General features: G+C 42.1%; 1 protein-coding gene across 7 annotated transcripts in view; it reads right to left on the minus strand.

Moving 5' to 3' along the window:
* TNRC18 (trinucleotide repeat containing 18) overlaps nt 1-19,079 on the minus strand; it is a 136,195-nt gene that overhangs the window by 63,338 nt on the left and 53,778 nt on the right. For 4 of the 7 annotated variants that reach the window (XM_085892944.1, XM_085892940.1, XM_085892937.1 and 1 more), the window contains exons 8-11: nt 13,057-13,215; nt 12,448-12,656; nt 6,392-6,797; nt 2,899-3,687 (exon numbers count right to left, since the gene is read on the minus strand). In XM_085892944.1, the coding sequence (XP_085749070.1) occupies nt 2,899-3,687; nt 6,392-6,797; nt 12,448-12,656; nt 13,057-13,215 (1,563 nt within the window). The remainder of the gene's footprint in view (nt 1-2,898; nt 3,688-6,391; nt 6,798-12,447; nt 12,657-13,056; nt 13,216-19,079) is intronic. The other 3 variants (XM_085892939.1, XM_085892943.1, XM_085892941.1) reach the window with 3 other exon arrangements.

Below are 19,079 nucleotides of genomic sequence, written 5' to 3' on the forward strand. Positions count from 1 at the left end.
CCCTATCTCTCAATGGTGAAGAATTACTTTTAAAATTAAATAATTCTCGTATCCAGATCTGGATTCAGATCTTCACCAAAATCGAATCAATTCGTCCTTGCCACACACTCAACCTGTCCAATAAGTTTCATATGCATCCGTCCCCAACTTTTGAGATATTGTGCTATATATAACTTTGGCCCAATTTCTCAATGGTGAAGAATCACTAAAAAAATTCTAGTAGTCGGATCCGGATCTTCACCAAAATGTCATCAATTTGTCCTTGTCACACACCCAACCTGTTCATAAAATTTCATCCAGATCCGTCTACAAATTTCTGAGATATACTGCACACAAACAAACAAACAGACAGAAAGGGGTGAAAACACAACATCCTTCACCTTCGGTGGTGGAAGTAAATTAATGAAGGAATGGAACATATCATTCAACAAGTCAATAATGGACAGATCACAGGGTAGTTCTGGGAAGAGTGTAGTTGTGGTTGAAACAGGGTGCACCAAATCTGCATATGACAAAGGGTAACCTTTAGTTTCACTCCAGTTTCCCTCTTTCGCATATTGTGCCTTGGACTCAGTGAAATCGAAAGATAATGCATGAGCTTGAAGAAGATCCAATCCAAAGAGGGAGGCATTTCTATTCAGCTACAAACGAAATGCCTTGTAAACGTTAAGTGACTGATCACAATCAGAGAATATATTTCCGGGGTTTAATAAACTGACAGCTAACGTGACAAACACCCCAAATGAATTCAGCACAGATCGTGAGTTCGACAATTCCGAAGGAAATTGCTTTTGTACAAATCTGACAGCAGAACAAAAACAGAATGAGGATTCGTGTCTTATTTATGAGAACAAATCAAAGGGAGTGGGTTACGTTTTAATCGAGAAATAGTACGTTCCCGGTGGAAAACGAATTTAAAAATCTTTGCGAGATACTTCGTGAGAATCGTCGATAATTGGGGTTTTTTTGGCCTTTAATGCCACCAATTGACCAATTGGAAGTATCGGTCGACTTCAACAGACTATCAGCAATTACATCACGCAATACCACTCCACGTTCCCTTCCCCGGTCTACGATGTGCTCGCAAACGTAAAGTTCAGAAATCCACACGAGCAATACATGGGGTATTAAATTGATAATTATTTGGTTGCACAATGCAGGAGACAAGCCTACTGATCATTTCTTTCATTCTTTACAATATATATATATATATATATATATATGTATATACATGAAATATGCAGACTGCAGAGCTGTATCGACCAATCCTTCCGAGTACAGAATACCTCAAGGCTGCATTGCGAGCCATTTGTCACTGATCAGAGAAACACATAACGGCGTTAACATGCCCCTCTCCCCCAACCGCATATTCCCCTCCATGCTTGAGAAAAAAAGAACAAACATTAAGCCAAAATGTCCAACAGATGTTTGGCAGAGGAAATGAGTATAGTTGGGCATCACAGGACACTGATGGGGCATGACAAAAAAGCAAAACACATTGTGATATGAATATATAACAGTTGGCATCACGACATTTGGCAGAAGTGATCCAAGAGCACAGTCAGGGTATTGTGTTGGTTTCTGGCAAAAAAAAAAAAAAAAAATTGGTTGCTTACCGGAGCCTTGGATAACATAAGTATATGTCATATACATTTGTGTTCATTAATGATTTTTCCAGGAATACTCATTCTGCAGTGTCCTGTCACGAGGCAAATGTTCACAGTGCTCTGCAGTATATTGTTCAATCTAACGAATGTTTTCTCGATTTTTGTCTCACTATTGGATTGCATTTATTTCCTTTTGAGCAAATGTTTTTCCTCCTGATGTGTGAAAAGCTGCTTTGTGCGCATTATACGTTTGAAATTAAAGAAATAAAGACAAGACTTTTAGTTTGGCCAAATGGGTAACATTATTACCTCCGCCACCAAAGGTGGATGGAGAATATGGTTTAGCCCCTGTTTGTATGTCTGTGAGCAGGATGCCTCAAAAAGTTACAGACGGATTCGGAAAAAAACTTGATATACGGGTTGGGCGTACGTCAAGGACAAATCGATTCGATTTTAGTGAAGAGCCGGATCCGGATACAAGAATTTTTAAATTTACATAAATGATTCTTCACCATTGAGAGATGGGGCCAAAACCAGCATATTGCAAGATATCCCAAAAAGTTGGACGGATCCGGACGAAACCTGGTGGATGAGTTGGGTAGGTGACAAGAACAAGCCGATTTGATTTTGTTTCAGGTACGGATCCGGATCCGGCCTATCAGTGGGATACAAAACGTAAACTAATCAGTCTGGTGGATGTATGCCCTCCACTGAGTGCCGTTCTAGTTATTGTTGTTATTTATTATTATTATTATTATTATTATTATTATTCTGGCTACACTCAAATGACAGACTTGTAACAACAACACAACAGAATAGCCGCACTTATAATCTACTCTGGCCACACTAACACTACGGACTGGCTACACCCATGTAACAGACTGATTACGCTCAAACTCTTAGCTCTTATATGAGCATTGACATTGTATATTTAAAAAATAAATAAATTACTGACTGGTCGAACAGAGGTTTCTGTGACATAGTGATGTATCAAAAGGGATAACGTTATTCGTAAAACCACCTTTTCTGAGAAATGATGGCCCACGCCCGCCCATCTGCAAGTCAAGTCTAACAAATTACTGTAAATGAGAGCCAATGTGCATCAACATTGTGCTTCCTTGAACAATCTATTGCTTGAGATAACTCTTTGTTGCACCGAGGGCAAACAAAACTTTGCACCTAAAACTCCGTTTTCTGTTACAAATTTCAGTTCTAACTCGGAGTCAAACCTGACGTTCCAATCAGGAAATACATTTCGAGGCAAAATGCAGTCGTTTGATGAATATTATACCTGGCTTGTGCTCCTGCTCCACCTCTGAGTAGTCATTTGACTGTTGTAATAGTGCCAGCTCACACAATAGAGGTAGGCCCTGCAGATCTGATATCCGGTTGATAGCAGAGTCTGGGCTGGGTGCATTCGAGGTATTGGGAGGCATACAAAGACGGCCCAACCCCAGCCCAACCATTACAAGCACATTGAGACCTGCCATGGGGTCGTCCAGATCCATTCCCAAACCCAAGGAACCAGCAAATTTGCTCAATTCTGTCTGTGGAAAGTCTGCTTGTAATGTGTTCCGTGTCTGAGTTTTGGTTTCAACCCGCCCTTGCTCGACCGGTAAATCCTGCGCGTTTCTTCTGCTTTTTATCTCAACTTCATCAACTGACAGTTCGATTGCCGCATCTTTGACCATACTTGTTGTGTTCGACCCCTCTTTCTCTCCCGTGGCATCTAGGTCAACGTTCAGCTCAACCGGTTCTTTTTCAGTCCTCAATTCCAAGCCGACAACGCTGTAGCCTTCTCGCCGACTTTCTTTTTCATCATCGACTTCCTGTGGTTCCACGAGAGAGTGAGCAGTCGCATTAACGTGAGAGCCGACATCAGGATGAACAATGAGTCTTCGCGGTGGTCCTGCTTCTTCGGGCAGGCATGCCAACACCCCAGGTTTCACCTCACTTGAAATGCAGGTACCGCATTCTCGTGACAAACGAGCACATGGATGGTCAGGTGAAGACACCACTTCCTCGGGGAAAGGAGCAGCAAAGGGAGTTGTATCAACCTGTTGTTCCAAGTCTGTTGTATCTGCCAAGAGTGAGGGGGGAGAGAAAAATATGAGAGAGAGAGAGAGAGAGAGAGAGAGAGAGAGAGAGAGAGAGAGAGAGAGAGAGAGAGAGAGAGAGAGAGAGAGAGAGAGAGAGAGAGAGAGAGAGAGAGAGAGAGAGAGAGAGAGAGAGAGAGAGAGAGAGAGAGAGAGAGAGAGAGAGAGAGAGAGAGAGAGAGAGAGAGAGAGAGAGAGAGAGATAGAGAGATAGAGAGATAGAGAGATAGAGAGATAGAGATAGAGATAGAGATAGAGATAGAGAGAGAGAGAGAGAGAGAGAGAGAGAGAGAGAGAGAGAGAGAGAGAGAGAGAGAGAGAGAGAGAGAGAGAGAGAGAGAGAGAGAGAGAGAGAGAGAGAGAGAGAGAGAGAGAGAGAGAGAGAGAGAGAGAGAGAGAGAGAGAGAGAGAGAGAGAGAGAGAGAGAGAGAGAGAGAGAGAGAGAGAGAGAGAGAGAGAGAGATAGAGATAGAGATAGAGATAGAGATAGAGATAGAGATAGAGATAGAGATAGAGAGAGAGAGAGAGAGAGAGAGAGAGAGAGAGAGAGAGAGAGAGAGAGAGAGAGAGAGAGAGAGAGAAGCTTCGGTTTATCATACTTTGCATGAATAGTTTAATGCAACAATTTTTTGAGCAGCTTGAAAGTCGATGAGCTCACGTCTTCACATTAACACCGTCTCATAACTTCAAGAGTGGATACATTGCAAGGTCATTAAAAAAAACAAACAACAAATGGCACAAGCCACAGAAAGTTTTTCTTTTTGTAATTCTTGCTCAGTCATCCAAATATTTCTAGAACTCATGCACATCTTTCCTTTGCACAGTTCAGGGAAGTACCTTCGCAGCTTTTGCATTTCAGAATTTCAAAGTAGATGCTGGATAAATGTACTGGCTACACACTAACAGTGTACTGACTGGATGCGCATTTTGTACTGCCTTGACCCCCACAAGTGACTGGCTATACTCTCCACTACAGACTAATGACAACCGTACAATTAAATGTTCTGTCCACATAAACCTGAAGGACTGGCGAAACATACAAAACAGCCTGGCTACATCTACGCTACAAACTGGCTGCAACCAAACTACGAACTGATGACATTCACAAAGTCAATTAGCTCCTTCTGGTGTTTATATTATTTCATTGGGTTCTCTTTAAAATCTGTTCTACCTGCAACTTTCAAGTATTGAGTGTGTATCTCAACCAGCTGAGTGCTCATGACAGATGGCAGATAAGAACACAGCTTTAATACTTCTACATCAAACTGAATATATCAAATGGGGTTTGTAGCGCTTTATGGATTACAAACAGATCAGAAGAGCAATTACGACCATGATGTAATCACTGTAGTTGGAATTGCACGTGCTGACAGTGGTTTTTCTTTGCAAGAATCACGAGAGTAGTTTCTGGTCGATATGGACTTTTTTTTTTATAAGAGAAAAAAAACAAAGCGACGGGAAGTTGATGAAACCTCATCCAATCCTTAAAAGTGTTCCACTACTAAGTGTATACCCATGTCCTCTTGTTGTGGTAGCACCATCACGTATTATACAAAGAATTTTGCAACAAGTTTGCAGTCATTTTGGGATACGTGCTTTGATGTATTTAACTGGACTCGGTGGCGTCATGGTTCTGAGTCTGGGAGGTTGGTGGTTCGAACCCTGGCTGAGTTATACCAAGGATTTTAAAATTGGTATGTGCTGCTTCCTTCAATGACACTCAGAATTTAAAAGGACAGAGTATGGACAAACAGCCATAAGTTGGCAATGCAAGCACAGCAGGTTTTGATGGCTCTAATGGTCTCCACCTGCATTGAGGTTCCTTGTAAGGGAGGTTGTATTATTTATTATATATTTATTTATCATTCGTAAAGTTGCGGCCACACAGAAGGGCATTTCTTTTTTGGATTCGGCCAAAGTGATGAAAATAACGAGGTAACAAATTCAGATTGTGTGTGTGTGTGTGTGTGTGTGTGTGTGTGTGTGTGTGTGTGTGTGTGTGTGTGTGTGTGGGGGGGGGGAAGGGGACAAAGACCTTCCCAACTCATCTCCAATAGTGTACCAAGGTCCTTTGAGTTCTGTGAGAGGAGAGATCATTTGGTGTACACACTTGCACCGACCTAATTGAATTACAAGTGAGAAGGAATGATTGTTTCCAAACTTCCAACACTGACTTCCAATTATTTTGCAATTTCCCCAATTGCAATCCAGCGATTCTCCAAGTTTAGATATTTACCACGTTTAGTGTTTGTTTGAGACGGTTGCATTTGAGGATGCTCAAGATCGTTCACCGATTCACGGCCATTGTTTAACTCACTGCACTATTTAAGCCCGACTACGTGAAAGACACGCATCAACAAATTGGCCGCCATTGTATAACTGGAAATATTTTTCCCATCAGGATTGAAATTTGATCATCAAATGGCAGTGAATCCGAATCAGACCAACTTTAATTGGATTGGGACAACATTGATGTCACTGCTGTTTAAAGCTATGCAAACATGATGAGTGGCATTATGTTACTGCCCCAATCCTCTGTCATCTTGAGCCTGAATCTTATATATCAATGAACCCCTCAATTATTGTTCTACAACAGTTGTCCATAAGAAAGGGCCAGATTCCAATGATGAGCTCTTTGTTTTGATAAGGGAACACCCAATTATCATTTGCAATATAAAGGAGACTCACCTGCTGGTCTCGCTGAATAAACAAGAAGACCAGTGGGACCACTCTGATCAGCAGCTTGCTGTGGAGATGGTGGTCTACTAAGTGCCGGGAAGCAGGGAGGTGGTCGGGCTGGTTCTGAAGGATGTGCAGCGGGGCTGGGCTGCGCAGGACTCAGCGATCGGATAGAATCAGAATGTAGGCCTGGCGGACGTGGGAATCGTGGTGAGCTGGGTGGTGAATGTCGTGGGGAGAAAGCCAATGTACGTGCAGCTGCGGAAGCTCGTGGTATTGCGGCTGCGGTCGCTGTTGCTGCTTTCGTCGGAGCTTTGGGCGCCCGTGTGTGTCGTGCATCTGCCGCTTCGAGTGTTCGAAGCTCACTGCTAGCAAAATGTTCCTGCTGGCAGCAATATGCAGAGACATCATGTAGCTGCAAGCGGTTTGTGGGAGAGGACATTTCATGCAAGGTTCATGACACAAGGGCAGAAGAATAAAGAAAACAATGAAAATGTAAACAAGCCAGGAAAGGACATTTACATGGTTTCTCCCGATGATGGGGTGTCTGATGGTATCAGCAGTTAACCGTTTACAAAACAAACACGTGGTTTGCACAGCATCTGCACTGCACTAAGGTGTTGTATTTTACATTGAGTGAGTGTTGTAAAGGAATTATGTTGCATGAAAGAAAATTACGTTTGGACACAATCGAAAAATTAACGTTGAGGGTTAACCGGACAAAAATGTGGAGATCATTCCGATGAAGATTTTCGAGTCATGCGATGAGTGTTAAATGGTCATGTGATGAGTGATACGTACTGTATTGGAAACTGGCTCAGCGATAGGAAGCAAAGAGTGGCTGTGAGTGGGAGGAAGTAAGTGGTGCAGTACCTCAGGGATCAGTATTAGGATCATTATTATTCATAATTTACATCAATGATTTGGATAGTAAGGTTAAGAGTCGGCTTTCGAAATTTGTAGGTGAAACAATGCTTGAAGGTTGAAGATAGCAGAGAGGGACAGACAGACAGACAAACAGAGAGAGAGAGAAAGAGAGAGAATGAGAGAGAGAGAGAGAGAGAGAGAGAGAGAGAGAGAGAGAGAGAGAGAGAGAGAGAGAGAGAGAGAGAGAGAGAGAGAGAGAAGAGATAGACAGAGAATGAGAGATAGAGAGAGAGAGAGAGAGCTGGGGATGGAGAGAGAGAGAGAATGAGAGAGGGAAAGAGAGAGTGGAGAGAGTGGAGAGAGAGTGAATGAGAGAGAGAGTGAATGAGAGAGAGAGTGAATGAGAGAGAGTGAATGAGAGAGAGAGTGAATGAGAGAGAGAGTGAATGAGAGAGAGAGAGTGAATGAGAGAGAGAGAGAGAGAGATAGAGATAGAGATAGAGATAGAGATAGAGATAGAGAGATGTAGAGAGAGAGAGAGAGAGAGAGAGAGAGAGAGAGAGAGAGAGAGAGAGAGAGAGAGAGAGAGAGAGAGAGAGAGAGAGAGAGAGAGAGAGAGAGAGAGAGAGAGAGAGAGAGAGAGAGAGAGAGAGAGAGAGAGAGAGAGATATGGAGATGGAGATGGAGATGGAGACAGAGACAGAAAGAGACAGAAGAGAGAGAAAGAGAGAGAAAGAGAGAGAAAGAGAGAGAGATAGAGAGAGACAGAGACAGAGACAGAGAGAGAGAGATGAACAGATTCAGGAAAGTCCAGATACTTTTACAGATTGGGCAAAAGATTGGCAGACGTAGTTTAACATCAACAAATGTAAGGTGCTTGGGATGGGGAAGAATAATGAAATTAGAGATTATATGATGCAAGGGGCAGTCTTGGAGCATGTCACACAGGAGAAGGATCTGGGGGTGGTCATAGATACAGGGGGGGGCAGGGGGGAGGGAGAAAGGTAAGCAGGCAGTGCAGTGGCAGTGCTACGGGTAAACCTAACAGGTTTTTGGTTATATTCATCGGGGGATAAATGATAAATCAAAATAGGTGGTGATAACACTATGGGAATGTCTTTGGGCTATATCTAGAATATTGTGTACAATTTTGCTCACCACTTCTGAGGAAGGATATAGCTACCATAGCGAGGATACAGTGTGGAGCTACTCGATTGATTCTGGAGCTAGCTCGACTCAGCTATGAGGAGTGCCTGAAGGAGACTGAATTTTTTTACATTAGAAAGGAGGTGATTACGAGGGGATTTGATTGAGATGTTTAAGATAATGAAGGGCATTGAAAAAATAAGTGTCGATGAATTATTCAACAGAGTAGACGGTGAGAGGACCAGGGGCCATAGCTTGAAAGTAAAGAAGAGGAGAGTTAAGACGGTAGTAAGGCAGAGGTCTATGACTCAGAGAGTAGTTAATGCATGGAACGGTCTCCCTGGAAAGGTCATGGCAGCAGAAACAGTGGATAACATTAAATTGGAATTAGATAGGTACCTGGAAGTTATGGAGATAGAGGGGTGCAATGATATTTACAGCACTTGGCGGTTACTTGTTGGTGGATGGTTAATAGTATACATGTGTCGTGACTGCGACATCTGTAAGAGGGTCTCATCAAAAGGTGAATGTGTGGTCGGTGTTTGTGCATTCCTCACCCCACAACCACCTCCACCGCCCCCCCCCCACAAAAAATATTTATAGTAATAATAATTTACAATTTATATTTATAGTGTGACTTCAGAAGGGCGACGATGGAGTACAAGTCCATCGGTCCACTCTTCAGAAAGTGGCTAGTTTAATCAAAGGTGCAAATAAAAAGCATTTTGGGCCAAACTCTGGGTGCAAATAATGCATCAGTGAGCATACCGGACTGGCATCATGGGTGGAAAAAGGCTTAATGGTGAGGACAGTGGACTGACATCCTAGAGTTTGTGAGTTCAAATTTAGCTGAAGGCAGCAGTGTTAAAGATTTGAGCTTCTGGAACTCGAGACAGGCTCATTAATGACCTTCATGTAAGGGGGGAGGGGTAAGGAAGAAATTGTGGTTCACTCTTTACATCCTCAGGGCAACTTACATCAGCACAAAAATGCTACCCGTGAAAGATGCCAGCTGCAGTCCCCCGCCTAAGTGAATGAAATAAAGGACGAGAAATGGTGCAACCCATAAATAGATGTAATCTTTGGCAAGCGTCTGTACATGCATTTTAACCGAGGGGTTACTGCATCACGGAAGCAACATCACAGAAAGTGATTCCAAGCAGGTAATCCAGCCTGTAAACCCTGCTGTCCTGGTCCCTACTTCAGACAACATTGTCTCACGGACTGGGTCATGTTCGCCACGAGAGCGGCGTCTTTTGTTGGGACCTATAAAGTAACTTGACGCGGATGGTCGATGCATTTGCAAACTAAGCTGTGTGACTGGCACATTTTCCAAAGTGGCCAAAGTAATTAATTTTAATTCAGGTAATTTAAATTTGTGCAATCGAGTTTAATAATATCGTGCGGCACTTCCCCACCCTCATCCGGTCCGAACTTGTAAAAATAATATCTATTCGTGTTGTTTTTTTTTTTTTGCTCTTTGTGGAAATGACCAATTCTCACGCTCACCGGCAACTGTTAATGATTTGTACAGACAAGGGATCTTAACGTCACACAAATTAATTTGCAGATTCCATGTAAGAATAAACTGTAAATAAAATGGCTGTCGCAAGCACCTATAAAAAGAGTTGAAAAACCAATTTAGAAACTAGAACAGTACTCGGTAGAGCGCATACCTCCCCCCTCCCCAGGCTAAACGGTTTGTTTTGAATCCCACTTGATGTCCATAAGTTTCATCCAAAACAGCGCATAACCTTTTGAGATATCGTGTTGTGTATCGTTTTTGGCCATATCTCTCAATGGTGAAGAATCAGTTTAAAAAAAAATCCGAGGATCAGGATCTGGAAACGGATCTTCACCAAAATGTAATCAATTCATCCTTGTTATACACTCAACCTGTCCATCAAGTTTCAACCGAATCCATCGAAACAGACAAGATGCAGACGGACAAGCAGGGGTGAAAACATTACCTCCGTCCACCTTCAGCGGCGGAGGTAACAACTGTTTTTCCCATACTTAGCCACTGAGCCCCGGTTCCATCCCTAGCAAAGCCCGTTATTAAGAGCTCACGGATCTAGGTCAATGCGAGCAGGTTTCTGCACAAATTTATGCCTCTTGTCCATCATGCAGAAACGTTGGCTCAAATGGGCCTGAGCCGTCGATGTTTATGGTTAGGCCCGAAAATTAATTTTGTTGTGCAGTCACCTAAACGTATTCATTAAAATATGATGAACAACCCATCAGAAACGGTCATCGCTTGACGGTACTTGTATACCTGATCTTTTCATTCCGAGTTGTTCAAGTTAAGGTGCAGGAAAAATTGGTGTCGGTGAAAACAAATTTCACTCTGAAATGATTGAGGTGGAGGCAATGCATCATTAAAAGAGGTTAGCCCAATAAATATGATTTCATTTGAATCCACAATTCATGTCAATAAGTCAAAGCTTCAAAAGTGAGCTCAAAGGCAGAGGATGGAATGTAATTAAAATCAGGAAAGAGGGAGTGAGCATCAGAGTCCTGAAATCATAAATTTGATGCATAAAAGTCTTCCATGATACTTAAATAATAAAAATATGAACAAAATATTCCATCAACTAAACTAATTATGAATAGAAATAAGAGAAGAAGAAAAAAAAAACCCAAAGATTATCACTGCCCACACGACTAAATTTCCCTATCAGATCACGTGACAAGTCATTTTAAACACAGATTCTGCACAAGCTCATAAGCCTCCAATTTATGCCGGTATCGATGCTCTCTGAAGAGCAGGACGACGGGGCACAATGGATTAACGGGTAAATTGGGGCAAAAGGTAAAAACACTGGGACAATGACAAACGGACGCACCACAGGATCTCGCCAGGTGTATTAAAGCACGGTTATGGAAATGGGAGAGACCATGACGTTGGCAGTATGCAGCAGCCTTGAGGTGGTGATGTTCAGCAGCATCTTACTGGTGTTGCTCTTGCTATCCATCCATCCTATAAGAGAGCCGTTTATTGGGTGGTCGCGAGACTACCCTTATTCTCAGTTTTTCCGTCTGTCTGTATGTTTGTATGTAATGGGCAGCTCTGGAGGCCAGAGGAGTCAACCGATTTTGATGAAACTTGACAGGTAGGTTCATACCAGGATCTAGTTCTATGCTTTTGAGCACCGTTACTATGGACCTCACCGTTGCCTAGCAACGGGACTTTGAAATTTTTGAAAAATCATAAAAAAATTATTTTTTCGAAAATCAAAAATCGGTTTCCAGGCTTTTATGCGCACTATAATCCTCTTTGTCAAAAAAATTCAGCCTGATCCGTCAAAAACTGTATGACTAGTATGCAATTATATAGCAACCACCCATGTCGCCTACCGGCTTGTTTGTCTATGTGTCTGTCACCATTTTTTTCAGAAATCATCAAACGGATCTTCGTAAAATTTTCATAGGTTCGTCAGTAAGTGCCGGCCGGGGAGTGCTTTCGGCAAAAAAGGTTTTGAATTTTTTTGTAAAAAAAAGATTTGATTTTTATAATATTGAAAAAAGATTTGATTTTTAAAAAAAATTAATTGATCAATTATAGTGCCGAAGCCTTTATAGCTCTGTGAAAGGTAATATTAAATGATCCCTGACCCCATTCCTCAGTGGGTGTAGGGAAGTGTTTTCACCCCTCATAAAAAATAGAAAAAAAAAGCAAAATTTGATTTCTTAAAAATGTCAACAGGATTCGAACAGCGCCGGCCAACTTCAAGTACTCCTACTAGTATTAAATAAGTTTGCTGTGCAATGACTGAAAAAATAAAACCAGATAACTTGAACTGAGGATTCAAACTTCTGATCTCCACATTGCTAAATCTGTCATGTCCACCATAATCAGGCATGTACAGTTGTCCCTTACTTTTTGAGCAGTGCTTAAGAAAATGACAGCATGCGTCGTGGCAAAAGCATAAAATTGGCGCAACAATCAGTAAAGAGTAAAAAAATATTACTGAACAAGTGGCACAAGAACGATGTATACCATTTTCAGTAATTTCACAGAACAACGCAAGTCTTAACCCACCACCTCCCACCTGGAGTTGCAGGCTGCGTTGTGCCTCGAGAGCTTGTTGTTGCTGAAGGAGCAGCAATTCGTGTTGCCGTTGAAGCAGTTGATGGTGGTTCATCAGGTGCTGAAGAGATGGGTGTCGAGTGTCGTGCACTGAGGGTGGTCCTGGGTGTGGAGCTGCCGAACCAGGGTACACCGGAGGCCAAAGAGGGTGTGCCCTGTCGACCAGTTCTGCTGCATTGGAAAGCATGAAGAAAGCAATTCCATTTTTGCTCATGAACTATTTCAGAAATGAACATCATGAGATGACAGTGTATCTGTGTAACAGATCATACAGAGGTAATTGTGATGGATTTTATTGACATATAAATAAAGGTATCGAAGCTCTTGGAAGAGCAGAATAATTATATAATGTTCGTAAATGTCATAGGCCATAACCCTTTAACCCAAGGCTTCAACACCTTGTCAGTTTTGAAAATCATCCTAGCCATTTCCTAAGGCCCAGGTAAAGTAAGAAAAGTAGGGCACAAGTAAACTTCCTCAAGGTGAGTGATGGCCAAAAGTTCTCAATAATCTATCTTTAGGGATTGCATTGCTCTAATTAAAGTGCACCCCTCATACACAAGGGGCGTACCAAAATGTGGAGGGGGTGGCTCGGCAGGAAAGAAGAGGAGATGTCCAGACTGTGGGTCATGTGCCAGCTGGAAGCCCTTTTGCGTTACAGGCACAGCGCCAGGGAGACTTTGAGGGTAGCCAGCCGGCAGGCCCTGAGGCAGCGATGGATGAGCCAACCCTGCAGGAGCATGGTGAGAAACAGGAAACTTTCAGGGTGAGGGGCAAGCGGGACAAGAAGAGTGCGTCTCAGCATTTCTGTGCTCATCTTACCGACAGTCTCTCTTCCTACCTTATACATTGTTCCTTTAATACGAATGCTTGAGGCTTCATATTTATTATTAATTTGTGTGGTTTTCTGATTTTAAAAGCAACAACATAGTATGTATCCTCGATTGAATAATGTTTACCATTTAGCTCTTGGATGACAAGATCTCGTCATTCTCCATATTGAAACCTGCTTTTCATTTTGGTTGAGAAAGAAAATCATCCATAAATATTGGGTTTTGTAAACACCTTGATAATCCTAATGCTAAACTTTAACCTTTGAACCTTTGCAGACGTTTCACCAGCTGTTATTAAAACCTCCATATACCCGACCGGCCATTTTACCAACCACCATTCAAACCTCCGTGTACCTGAGTTGCCAGATTTTTATTCAGGGAGCCAGGGTGGGGGAGACAAAACTCCAAGGAACTCAGGGCTCAAAGGGTTAAAATGATGATGTAAAATTGTGTGGAAATTCATTCAAATTCTGACGTTTTACCTCTTCCACCGAAGGTGAAGGAGGTTATGTTTTCACCCCCTTTCTGTCCGTTTGTCTGTGGACAGGATATCTCAAAAAGTTTTTTTTACAGATACAGATTAAATTCTGTGGATGTATTTGGTGTGTGACAAGGATGAACTGATTAGATTTTGGTGAAGATCCGGATCCTGATCCGACTTCGAGAATTTTTGAAGTAATTCTTCACCATTGAGAGACAGGGCCAAAAACTATATCGTACCGTATAGCATGATATTTCAAAAAAGTCATGGGCCCGATATGTTCTCGTGGATCAGGCATTCCGTGGCAGAGGTATACGCTCCACCAAGTGCCCTTCTCGGCTGTTAATTTTTCACCTTGTCATTAAGGATTATGTGTAGTTATGTCAGAAAGCTGTTTTTTTAATCAAAAGTGCAATAAAGTTTAGTAGAAGACATACAAACATGATGTTCAAATTCGTTTGCAGGTTTTTGATTCAAATATGATTTCTGTGAAAACAAGGCAGATACAAATTCTTGAATTTAGAAGGTAAAACATTAATCTAGACAATACTTGTATGTACACAAGAAAGGTTTGTGAAGTTCAGTTTCGAAAAGGGGATGTGGAACAAAAGAGGGCTAGAGTGAGGGCTGCAGTTTGGGGGAAAGAAAGTTAGAAAAAAGTTAGAGTGAGGGTTACAGTGGGATTAGAGGGAAGATAAGATTTGTGGTTGTAGTGAGGGTTGGAGAGATGGTTAAAGTGATAGAGGCAATGGTTTTTATGGAGAAGAGGAAAAGTAGTTTGGATGGAGATAGGAGTAACGGAAGGGGAGGGAAGGGGAATGGACGAGGCCTAAGGAAGAGTGAATGGGTTAAAAAAAAATACTACCGTTGTTGATTGCTACAGACCTCAAGCGTAAGAGAGGAGTTCTGGGGGTGTGGTGGGAGGACACCATCTCTTTGTGTATATTAAGGTAGCAAATCTTATGCTTCAAAAATATTTATGGCAGATTTCATATTCACATTAAAGTTGACCTTGTTTCCAAAATGACGTTTCATTATTGCATTCCTTGTTAAACCAAACAATGCCGCAAGTTTGACAATCAGGAGTCAAGGATATCATGATTCATTGATGAGACTGGTGTTGGCTCAGTGGTTGGGGTGGCGGCTTGGGATCCTAGGGTCCTGAGTTCAAGCCCCGTCGGCCGCTGAATTAACACACCATGGGGTTGACTCAGCCTGTCATCCTTCCGAGGTCGGCGAAATGAGTACCAGTTCCAGTGTGTGTACTGGTAGAGGGGCACTGCATCAGTGACACAGTTGTGCTTCAATAAGTAATAGCTACCCTGGCAGCTTAGCTGCCATACGACCACCACCATGATTCATTATTTACTGAAATCTTCGTCGCACTAATGAGCATTATTTCTGTCCGGTTTTTCTCATATAAGAAGGTTGCTTTTCGACCTGTTTTTCTTGAGCTTTCGATACAGTCTGGCATCCTGCTTTATTCTCCAAAATGTCTGTCTGTGGAATCCAAGGCCAACTACACTCTTCAATTACTGACTTACTCCACTCTCGTAGCCAACGTGTGGCTCTCAATGGAATCGTTTCTTCTCCTATCCCTGTCAAGGCTGGGGTATCCCAAGGAAGTGTTCTCGACCAAATCTTATTTCTAATATTCATCAATGATCTCACTGACTCTCTGGAAAATCCTCTTAATCTCTTTTCTGATGATGACTCCACCCTCCACTGTGACATCCCTCATCCTTTAGAAAGACAGGCAACAGCCTCTTCCCTCTCCTCAGAACTTGACAAAATCACAAATTGGTCAAACACTTGGAAAATGTCTTTCAATCCTGAGAAATCCCACACACTCACTCTCACTATATCTCTCTGGAAAGACCGTTCCGCAAACCCTCCCATCTACTTTCTCAACAACCGTCTCAAAGAGGTTCAGTCACTAAAACTCTTGGATCTCACTCTCGGCCATGATCTCTCTTGGGCAAGCCACATTTAAAAGTTGGCCTCCGAAGCCAGGTGGTGGCTGGGCATCCTCCATCATGCAAGGTCATTCCTTGGAACACCTGAGCACCGATTCACCGACAAGGCTTTCATTCGCAGCTTGATGGAGCACTGCTCTCCCCTTTGGGATGGCTCCCCTGGCTCACATCTTGCTCAGCTTGATGCCATGGTAACCAAGGCTTTCAAGATCATAGGAATCTCTCACGATGAAGCTGAGTCTATGGGCCTATCATTTTGCCATCGCCGACAGGTCGGTGGTCTCTCTGTCTTCTTCCACTTCATTTCTGGTCTTGCCCCCTCTGCCCTCTCCAAGATCTGTCCCCCCAAGTATCGACAGGATGCACAGAGTCCACCAACAACCCCCTCCTTGTGAAACTGCCTAAATCCAGTACCACTGCTAACATCCACTAATTTGTTCCACTCTTTTCTCACCTTATCCCCATATTTAATTGCAAATAAACACCATTTTGACCATAACAAGCAGTTTCTTGCCTCTTGCCACCTGCGTGTTGCTCCGCCTAGTTCGGCCTAATTTGGATAATCCTTGGAGAATATCAGTGTTAAGTGAACTCAGTAAAATAAACGCCATTTCAGGATCTGTGGATGGTTTTAAGCCATCTGGCTCAGAGCAGTCTGTGTTAACAAACCCCTCTGATGCGACAACTGGTGGCAGCGGTGGGATCTGTTCCAGTGGGATTGCGGGCACAAGCATGAAACAGCACCACATATTTTTCTGAGGCTCATCAGGGCAACACATCACTGTTCCATCCACTTTGTGACTTTGAAGCCTAACAGCTTTTCTACCGGTTAATGATGCACCCCTAACTGTGATTGGTGATGACGCCGGATCGAGCCCGGCATCTTCAATGGACCCCTTTGATGCGACACCCTCAACGGCAGCAGTGGGATCTGTTCCAGATATTTTTGGAAGTCTCATATTCCCAATTTGAATTATTCGACCGATATAACCATGGAGTATTATATACTGTTGCCGATTAAGCAGTAGGCATGTTTTTGCTTCATATACGTAAGCTGGGTTATTTTTATTTTCCAGAATGATTGAGGCAGTAGTCTGGCCAATAAACCACACAAATAAAGGGATGAGCGATTTCTAGAAACAATTCCTATAAAAATCGTTAAAATCCTTTTGCAAGCAAGAATGCAATGAGCAGTCTCGTGTATATATACTAGCAAAGTATGCTTACACATTGTAAGCAATAACGAACCGTGCTCCACCATTGTCTCGGATCGCTCACCCACATTTTATTTCATTTATTTATTTTCGTTTTATTTTTTTATTTCTTTACATTTTCATTTACCGACACTTTCCGATGGTTCTGTGATTATTTTTTTATGGTGTATTGGCTTCGATGTCCATCAGTACACAAAATATCAGCTTTCTACATCATCCAGAAGCAACCGAACTTTAATATCAGCCAGTGAGTCAGTCAGTGAATCAGTGGTTGGAATGACATATATATATATATATATATATATATATATATATATATATATATATATATATATATATATATATATATATATGTAAAATATATATGTGAAATATATATATGTAATGGAAAAAATATCAACTAGCCGGGAGGAGACCATGGTTCGCGGGCATTATTGAACAATGCCCCGATAGGTACAATTGAGTTTGTGGAAGCTTTTGAGGAAGCCCTACCGTAAAAACCTATCTTCCGTCAAAATTGACCAAATCAAATCGGATTTTCTATATGTTGTACTTATGGACATTACGCACAGCTTCTAGGAAAAAAATAATAAATAAATAAATAATAAAAAAGTTCAAGTGGGCGTGACTCCGCCCACAAGGGGTGTGGGACGCCCCTCATACAAAAAGACACAACGAGACCATGATATCTAGCTTGTGTCCAAGTTTCATCAAGATCGCATCAAACGTCACGGAGTTATGCTCTGGAGAGAGTCACAAACAGACAGACAGACACACAGACACAACGAAAATAGTGGTCACTGCTGGTGCCCGTGAACCAATATATTTATATACTAGTGGGGTGTGCTTAAACCTCGTTTCAGCAAAAGAACCATGCTTCCCCATTGTCTCAAGTCATTCACCTACAATTTTTTCCATTTTCATTATTTTTTTTCCCCATTTATTTATATTTTCATTTCTGGATGTTGTCTGATGATTCTGTGATTTTCCTGGTGTAACAGCATCAATGTACATCGGCACACAAAATTTCAGCTTCCTACGTTACCAAGAAGGTACCGATCATTAATATCAGTGAGTGAGTCAGTGGTTTGAAAGAGCTTTACATATTACTAGCGGGGTGTGCTTACACGTTGTGTGTAAGCATATGAACCATGCTTCCCCATTGTTTCAGGTCGCTCACCTGCATTTGATTTGTCATTTATTTATTTTCATTTATTTATATTTTCATTTACAGATGCTTTCCGACGGTTCTGTGATTTTCCTGGTGTATCGGCTTTGACGTCCGTCGGCAAACAAATTACCGAGCTTCCCCATTGTCTCGGGTCACTCACCTGCATTTTTTTCATTTATTTGTACTTTCATTTATGGACGTTGTCTGATGATTCTGTGAATTTTTTCCGGTGTACCGGCTTCGACGTCCATCAACACGCAATATTTCAGCTTTCTACATCACCCACATGGTCCGATTTTTAACTTTAATATCAGTGTGTGTGTGTGTGTGTGTGTGTGTGTGTGTGTGTGTGTGTGTGTGTGTGTGTGTGTGTGTGTGTGTGTGTGTGTGTGTGTGTGTGTGTGTGTGTGTGTGTGTGTGTGTGTGTTGGGTAGTCGATCTAGTCGAAAAAATTTTTTTTTTTTTGAGATTTGTACTACCCTTATTATCAGTATTTAAAATGGGGATTTCAGTTAATACAACGGCGATTTCGATGAAACTTGGTTGGTAGGTTCATACCATGCCCTAGTTGTGTGTAAATGAGAACCGATGCTATGGACACCACCGTTGCCTAGCAACGGGACTTTGAAATTTTTGAAAAATCATAAAAAATTAATTTTTTCGAAAATCAAAAATCGTGCCACGAGCGACTGTGGGCAGTACATTCAGCCATATTGTCAAAGATTTCCAGCCGGATCCTATGAAAACTGTCGGAGAAGATAGACTTTGAATGAACCCTGGTCGAAAACAAACACGAAGTTCGTTCTATCTCAGAGATTATGAGTCAGATATACATGAAACTGGTATGGTAGGTTCATGGTATGTCCTAGTTATGTGTGAGAAAGGACCGTTGCTATGGACCCCTCCGTTGCCTAGCAAC

This window comes from Eptatretus burgeri, chromosome 8 (genome assembly GCF_056783735.1).
Source record: "Eptatretus burgeri isolate ZD-2024b chromosome 8, Ebu_testis_v1, whole genome shotgun sequence".
Classification (NCBI taxonomy): Eukaryota; Metazoa; Chordata; class Myxini; order Myxiniformes; family Myxinidae; genus Eptatretus; species Eptatretus burgeri.